The sequence below is a fragment of the Python bivittatus genome, unplaced genomic scaffold, assembly GCF_059951505.1.
Source record: "Python bivittatus isolate LINGU-HERP-01145 unplaced genomic scaffold, Pbiv_v1 ctg000000_np1212, whole genome shotgun sequence".
Classification (NCBI taxonomy): domain Eukaryota; kingdom Metazoa; phylum Chordata; class Lepidosauria; order Squamata; family Pythonidae; genus Python; species Python bivittatus.
The window spans coordinates 4,705,906-4,714,706 of NW_028277028.1; the positions used below are offsets into that span (position 1 = coordinate 4,705,906).

Genomic DNA, 8,801 nt, shown 5'->3' on the forward strand with positions numbered 1-8,801 from the left:
CTGAGGACTGGCCAACAGGATTTTAGTGGGTTGTCAACTGGCAGGTACGCTGTAGGATCTACTACAAGCTTCAAATAAGTTATTATCGTCAAAAAACATTCAGGGTTTTTTTTTACACTGATAAAGGGACTTCATAAAATCTCCTCCTTTTACACCACCGTGCCTGTAAACAAAGGCTCAAAAACTAACAAAAAATATGGCCAGCAAGCAATGTACTATTATTATACATTTAGTTTCAACCCTGATCCTTCTAAATCATCCCTTCCAGAGAACCCTCAATTGTCAAACTTGTGGCATGCTCGCAATATGCAGAAACAGCTGGAAGTTGTACTATACAATGATTTTCAAACAGCAAGTTTCCAAAACTTTTTCCACTCCTGGGCCTTCCAGGTGTCCGATGTAGACTTCGTTTCAAAATGAGAAAAAGGCAGAAGAAGCCCTCCAGGCTGTCTTGCTAGGCCAGGGCCACAGGCCTTATACTTCAGTGCCTTCCCGGGTGTAGATGAGGCTATTGACCGTGAAGTTGTACAAATGGTTGTACTGTCCTGACTGGCCTCCGCTGCTAGGATGAAAAGGGCTATAGTAGGTGCCAGCTGGCCCCGAGGCTCGATGCAGCTGCTCAGCCGAAGGAGCTTCCTGGCTGAAACTGCTGCCCCTAAGCGGGCCCGTGGGGTGGCTTCGAGGCTGCCGTTCGGCAAGGCGAGTGCCACTGCTCAGTGAGTTCATGCCACTGAAGAAGGCACTGAGGCAGCTTGGGGTCGATGAGGCAATCCCAGGCGGAGAGCTACTCTTTGCGGTGTCCCTCAGGGAGGCCGTCGGCTCCAGGGCTGAGGAAGGACTGTCACTGCAGGGTTTCACAGGGTCTAAAGCAACGGGGGGGCCTTCCTGAGTCTTCAGAGTCCCCAAGGTGGAAATGCTGGATGCCACTCCGGAGACACTGGGATCGGAGCGTCTCTTGCGCTTGCGGCGGAAATTCCCATTGTCAAACATTTTCTCACAGTTTGGGTCTAAGGTCCAGTAATTTCCCTTTCCTGAAGGACAAGAGAAAAGGGGTTGAAAAAAGGAATCCATGCCCGACACAAGCAGAAACCCACACTCCTAATGCCCCTTTTGTGTGGTTGGATCAAAGTACTGCCCCCCCCAAAACAAGAAAAACCATAATCTAGAACTAGAAAAAGAGGAGACCAATGAAGAATATGGCTAGCAAGCAGGTCTTTTGACTATTTACTGAGCAGAATTTTTAAAATAATGCATACTACTGAACCTTAAAAACAGATGCTTTGTATTGCAGGGAGAAATTTGGGGGAAATATACAAAATGACCATTACAACTCAATCCCTATTACAATAGCTGCAATTTTTTTAAAAGTGAAAACGTAAATGTGTATGTTTTACAACTGGCTCCATACTGTGTATCTACAATATATAAAACTAAAGCCCCCTCTTATGTGAACATCGGTTAAAACCAGAAGGAACCATTTTTAGAACAAGTCCCAATGATGCCATTCTAAAGATTGGCAAAGGACAGACAGGGTGCTCCCAGGAAATGAACAATAGCTGGTTCATTTGCTGCTCTGCATACTGGTTCCCAAGAGATTAAAGAATTTCCAACTATAGAAATTATTACATTGCCTGTATGGCCACACCTCAAATGACTTAATGATGTAACCTCCAAATATGGACCTGTGGCTTCCGTATATGGGAAGGTGTATGAGTCATAGCAATGCATAATTTGCAACTGTGCATTGCTAAATTCAGAACTGTGTATGTTCTTGGTGAATACAGGGGAGTTAAACTGGGGAAGAACCCAAGCCATGTACACAGCCAGGCAGGAGTGGATGGGCTACAATTCAAGTTATTTCATTTATTTATATTAGTTTGTTGTTGTTGTTGTTCAGTCGTTAAGTCGTAGCCCAGTATATGTTGAACATATCCAAACTAGTGCAGGAAAGATATTGCATGGTTATATTCATGAAGTCACCAAGAGTTGAGACTGATGTGAAGGTAGCTGTGTGTTTTTTTTATTTCACACATTACACATTCTAGATCTGGGTAACAAAAAAGAGCTTGAACTTTTTCAAGGAAAAGAGATGAGAGGCCACAATATTACTGAGGAGATGTGAAATCCTGTCATAGTGTGGGCCCACCATTCACTGAGGGTGATCTGAGTATTTTCTCCCCTCGCCATCAAGGATGTGCTTCTCCTAGCGATCGTACCCAATTCGGTAAGAAGAAGCTTCTTTAATGTTAAATAATTAACTTAAGATAAAAATCTTTATCATATAACAAATACTTTGATGACAGTTGCAGCAGTTCTTTTCTCAACGTTATATTCAACTTTGGATGAAAAAGCTAAATAATGTTATGCTTGTAATACTGATATCTTAAATTGTAGTTAATATTGATACAGTATTTTTTCTTCTCCATTTTCAGTACCCTGAGCTATCTAAATAATGTTAATAATCTTTAATTATATTATATAAACATCACTGTATTGAAATAAGTGAGATGGGCAATGACAAATTTGAAATATAAATAAATAAATAAATAAATAAATAAATAAAATAATACAATGTATCAAGGTTTATAATAATATAATAAAAAGGGAGGGAAAAGAAGATGCTTCATAATTTAGGCATACCTCAACATTTAATGAGGAATTAATCCAAGTAACAGCCAGGATAATTAATCAAAGCCATGTTTATGCCGTTCAACAGTCCTTCACATGGGTACATATGTATGCATGTACACACGCATGGATCCTCATGCTCATTGTTGATTGCAATCTCTTATACACCATGGATGCCACACTAGAGTTTTGGCCCATGCTTTTAGAAGTGTTTTGTTTTGTTTTCTGGCCAAAAAGTTTGGTACACATGCAGAAATCCATTTAAATCCACCTGAAATATACAACCTTTTCTGCATAACACACTTGACATTCTCCCGAATCAAATACTTTAATGCAGATTAAACCAACCAATTGCTTAATTAATGCATTTGCCTTAGGATTCTGGAACTCATCTACTGCAGCCTCTGGTTAGAGCATGTAATTTCCACACTCAGATGTTGGCCTGAAGTTGCACAAGATCAAGAGTAGGCAACCCATGGCTAGTAGGCCACAGGTGACACCAAAACCTGTCTTATTACTTTAAAAATTGCATGGAATTCCTACCCCAGATCAGTGGAAAAACAAAGAAATAAAGTTTATTTTTGGTTTAGGGAAACTTATATGACTCCCCCCTCCCCACTTCCATAAAAATGGGGGGGAAACAACATAAAAAAGGCTCTGCCCACTTCCATGATGTGATTACATCTTCCATTTGCCTTCCAACCCATTCAAAATAAGAGGAAAAAGTATAGGCCCTGGTTATTAGAAAACCTGCCTGCCGCTGGGCAAATAGCAGCTTTGCCCTCCATATGCAAAGTACTGAAGAAGCAATCAATTCCTTAACTCTTCCCTCACTTCCCACTTTTCTTCTGCTTAAACCTCAGGTTTACTGATCCTATGTGGGAAACTATTGCCGGGGGGGGGGGGGGGGAGTTCAATGCCGCCATAAACATTCGCACGTGTGAAAGTTAGATAGTTTTGTTGTCATTGGTTTGTGGCCTGACAGGAAAAACTACATTGCAAAGCTCCTTTGCATTACAAATGCTTCTCCTCAGCTTTCTCTCCTGTTTTAACAATGGCCTGACATTCAGAGAAGTATCCAAGTAACCTGAGCCTGACATATAAAGGTTTCATGCTCTCTACTTAAAGAGAACATAGTGGATTGGATTTTGTCAAACAGATTGTTTGCCAAACAGTTATGACATTACTCAACTTCGTGTATGGCATTTTATGGGAAGATTAAACGACAGCATCTTCTATGTACTTCCCGCTCCTTTCCTTTTCTTGCAGATACAATATTCAGAAAGCAAAGAGAGAAGAGTCATATCACTTGCAATAGGCAGCAACCCCAAGTACCCCAAACATCTATATACTACATGAAGCTAGGGGGCAAGATCTGTAGAGGTAAAACAAATCCTCTGCCTTAAGTTTGAAAACAACCCCCAGTGGTAAATGCAGCATTAATTCAGGTAATAGCTTTGATTATGCAAGCATTCAAATCTCCCCATAACTCAGGGTAATACTATGGAATTAGCAAATTCTCCTTTGTTTCCAACTTCTCTGATCAATCACTATCCAACAAAAAGGTCCACTATGTGTCAGGACATTAAATTCATAAGTAAATTTCAAAACAACTGCTGCTTAGGGAGATAAATTTAGTCTATATTCAAGATACTTTCTCCCTCAATGAACCATTTGATAAATATGCTTAGTTTCTCAAAATTAAATGTGAGATTTTAACAACTACTACAGCCCTTTGGAAAGGCACCTAATAAGTTTCTTTTCCCACAAACTGCCTCATTCATATCCACACCCATACCCACACCGAAAAATATGGATTGCGGAATTTCTCTGCATCAGATTCCCATTTGTAATGCTTGTTAAGCCATCTGGATGAATTCTAGTAACCACATGCTTTGTTCCAGAAGCAGGGGAAGCCCTATTTTTTTTTTTTTTATCATACCAGATAATATTGAATTGGTGCTTCAAGTCTTCTTAAGGTTTGAAGCAGACATCACTTACAGATGAAGCAGAAAGTGTCACTGGTTCTCTGAGTTCCTTAGCTTCCCTCCTTTCATGAGCTATGGAGCACAGGGGTTGAGTTCACATAGCCTGCTAAATCATGGTTGTGGTTTTGTATAGTTTTGGCTTAGTGTGTGGTATGGAACCTTTTCAAACTGTATACCCCATCCAAATATCCAGCATGTATTTCAAATACTCTTGGATACCATGAGTCTGTGCTGCCTCTAGTTTTAGTGCCTTTACTGAACAGGATACAAGAACTTTAATGATCTAACAATTTCTGAAAGAGGCTTTCGGTTTTACTCCAGACAAATGTGAATATAAGCAAAATTTCAAGCAACATAATGTAATTAGTTTTCAGTCTTACAAGGAGGACGTTTAGCCAACAACTCAGTAAATTTCTTTTCCTTCCTATCTTTTCATCCAGACCAACTCCCAACTGAATTTGTGAGAGCCACGTCTCTCAGAACAGATCCCTAACCCCACCCCAAATATTATGGCTTCTTAAAAAGTTTTACAGGCATATTTGTCCTTTCTCTATAGGCATTCTGATTCTCCCTGCTCTGTCAGTAGCACTAGATTAGTTGTAGAATATAGGTTTTCAAATTTTCTATCCTGACTTCATCGCCTGGAACCCCTGAACAATGTGTGCTGGAAGATTCTGCCTAGGATCCAAAATTCACACACAGGGTACAGGACAGACCTGCCAGGCCTCAATGCTACTCAAGATTATGATGGTTTATTATTTCTATATAAAAGCAGTTTACTATTAAAAGATAATTAAAAGAGTACAAACGGAGGGTCAAACCTAGGCATGAGGGAGAAGCCAACCACCACTCTGCCCCTCCACATCAAAAAAGATGTGTCTGTCTTATTTTTGATCAAAAGGAGCACACAGGTAGTTAACTCTTTCCCCACTTTCTGAGGTTCTAATGATCTCTTAGCCTGGTACATTTCTCCTAGCTCGTTCCAATACTAACAGTGAGCCTAAAGAAGTAGAAGTTAATTACTGTGTCTAAAGAAATAGAAGGTAGAGAAGATGTCAAGCACGAAGCCTCTGACTAAAAAAGAAAAAGGTAATTTCTTCATCTGATGCAGAAATAAGACAGAAACATGGATAAGTGCAGCTGTTCCAATCACATATAATTTAGCTGCGAGACTATGAAGTGGAATGTACACAGCAGGTCTTTCCAGACACGTATCACATGGGAATATTGGTCATGGAAAACAACATCTTTCAAAGAAACTTGTATACTACTGCTGAACTTCTGAAAAAGCTCCAATAAGCTTCAGAAGATCTTCAGAACCCAAAGATTCAGGGCCAAATAAGGTGTGGCAGTATTGATCCGCTCAGCAATTGCACAAGTATATTTTGCAAATAACAATAATGGAACATATGGGCAAGAGCAAAAGGTTAAAACCTTCTCCCCTACTCTCCATTGTCTGTAATTGACCTTACAAACTCCCATCTAAATACAAGAATAGTGTCATATCGTTTGGCCCAAATTGACTCTCACTAATAATCTAGAAGCAACAGGTTAATGAGTAGAAGCCTGGGGTGGAGGAAATGCAAAGAGAAAGGGAGAGAGAGAGAGACTGTGCAAGATAAGATAGCTGTGAGAATAAAGTGGCTCTTTGAGACTCATCTTCTGTGGATGCAGCCTCAGTGAAGGGAAACTGAGTAGCAACTTTTAAAAGTCTATAGACAAAGGTAGATACAACTTTGTTCTGTGGAATCGTGGGGTTTTTTTTAGGGAACATCCATGGAAAAACCGGGGGAGAAATCCACTTTTATGCTGTTCCATACTCTGGGTGGGTTGGACACAAATGATTGGAAGTGTTAAGAAAGTTGCTAATTTATACCTAATGGCAAGCTTCTTATTTTACAGTTAAAGGACAATCAACAGAATGAAGGTTGCATGTCTAGGGTGCTCCGCAAACTTTATCCCAGTAATCCTCCCTAGAAAAATTGTGACATAGGTCATACTGACGCACGGTATAGACTGTTTTTCTATCAGTCCTAAAGCTTTCACAATTAATTCCTGAGTGTCCATGCATCGATTATATTTTTCAATAGGTATTTTTTTCCATTGTGAATCTAAAATTTAAAAATGAAAACAGGCAAAAAGTAATGTTATATTCCCATAGGGATGCAGAGATGGTTCATAGGAGTTATTTCATTAATGAGAAAGAAAACATTCAAGTTTGCATTTGATTATACATCCTTATAACTCAGTTCACCCCTTTAGCGTCACTTAACAAACATTGCTTTCCTCCAAACACATCCAGTGCGGGTGTGTGTGAATGGGAAAATTCATGTCTGTTAGTGACATGGAGAAGAACGAGAGTGACTTTAAATATCTGGAATCAGCTTATTTGAGCTGAAAGGAAGTCCCCTTCCAAGAATGAAGTAATCTCAATTTCAGTAAACTAGAACATAACTCTAAGGCATGTATGATCAGAGAGCTGGATACATACCACACACATATCTTGCTTCCCTACCCTTTTGATTAATACAGAATAATTCTGGATCACTTCAGCGGGCTCGAACCCTCACTTCATGGCTCCATATTGTCCCTTAGCAATCTCATACAAAGTATGCCAGGGCAACTAGGAATGTTTTAAGGATGGTGATGCTGGCACTATTTAGCATGAGGTCATCTGAGAAGCTGTAAAAATCCAAGAAGCTTAGTCCTATGCATACCTATTCAGAAACGTCGCCCACTAAGTTCAACTGGATTTACAGCAGAGTCTACCTCGGAACAAGAATACTGACCGATTTGATGATCCTAAGCCAACTTAACTCAGATCAAGCAGATCTAAGGGGGCCGGTGTAAAACAGATAGGAGCGTAGCCTGAGCCGGAACCTGGTACACCTGAACGATGTTTATTTCCGACTACCTGCACCTGGGCCTGTCTTTCAGGTTCATCTTTCTAGCGTTGGGAGCTGCAGTGGCCCGGGTACTCTCGGGCGCAGATGCCCAGCCCAGCCCAGCCGGCACCGCGGCCGCTCGGAAGAAAGTGGAACAACTCCGCGTCCCCACGGGGCCGGGAATCTGCCTTACGTCGCCGTCCGCACGCACGCACGCACGCACCCCGGCCCAAGAGAGAGGAGACACGCACCGGGATCGTCCTCGTCGCGCGGCACCTTGCGGAAGCAGTCGTTGAGGCTGAGGTTGTGGCGGATGGAGTTCTGCCAGCCGGCCTTGCTGCGCTTGTAGAAGGGGAAGTTCTCGGCCACGTACTGGTAGATGTGGCTGAGCGTCAGCTTGCGCTCGGGAGCGCTCTGGATGGCCATGGCGATGAGTGCCGAGTACGAGTACGGCGGCCGCACCAGGCGTAGCAGCTCCTCTTGGCTAGCCAGGCTCAGCCAGCCCAGCTCCGACGTTGCGCCCGAGCCAGACGCAGGTCCGGGCGAAGCCAAGAGCTGCGTCCCCCCGACGGCCCTCGGAGGGCAGCCGTAGGGCAAGAAGGGCGCGCCCGAGCCCCCGCTGCCGCCGCCGCCGCCACCGCCGCCACTTTGCACGTAGGGTCCAGCGCTGCTCACGCCCCACAGGTAGCCGGCGGCTCCCGGCGGTGCCCCATAGTCGCCCAGCGCATAGGTCGTGGTGGAAGGCCTCTGCCCCGAGGGGCCCGCGGCGGCGGTGGCCGTCTGCGGGTAGACGCTGAAGGCTTCGCTGCAGTAGACGGCCATGGCGGGCTCCTCGCGGACGCCGCTGCTGCGCGACCACGGAGCCAAAGGGCTGCCGGCAGCCGTCGGGGGCGAGCGGGGAGCGGACTGCGCTGGTGGCGGCGGAGCGCTGGCGCTCATCGCCCAGTCGGCGAGGAACCTGGAGAATAGAAAGGTGCGCTCAGGTGTCCAGTCCCCGCCCAGAATTTTGCTTTCCCGAGGAGCCCCTCTCCCGCCCCTTCCCCCCCTCTCTCGCCGTGGAGCAACGAACAGCGCTGCCCAGCCTCCCTGCCCGGGCCCGGGGCTGGCTCAACCGAGGAAGAGGAAGAGGAGTGGCTCTCCGACTAGCCAGTCGGGGGTCGGCTGGAGGGGTTGGCAGCGCAGCGCCCGATCCAAGTAACCCCCCCCCTCCCCAGGCGTCCTTGTCCTCCCCTCCTTTTCTCTCATTGCCTGGAAGTCGAGGGGACCGGGCCCAAAGAAGCGCACGCAAGACAGAAGTTCT

At 44.2% G+C, this 8,801-nt stretch overlaps 1 protein-coding gene across 1 annotated transcript; it reads right to left on the bottom strand.

Moving 5' to 3' along the window:
* Positions 1–300: 300 nt before the first annotated feature.
* On the bottom strand, positions 301–8,440 carry FOXI3 (forkhead box I3). The gene is made up of 2 exons (XM_088142344.1): positions 7,753–8,440; positions 301–1,031 (listed from the first exon to the last, which is right to left on the bottom strand). Exons 1-2 carry the CDS (start codon positions 8,438–8,440, stop codon positions 475–477), a joined length of 1,245 nt encoding a protein of 414 aa, XP_087998470.1. The 3' UTR covers positions 301–474.
* Positions 8,441–8,801: the final 361 nt, after the last annotated feature.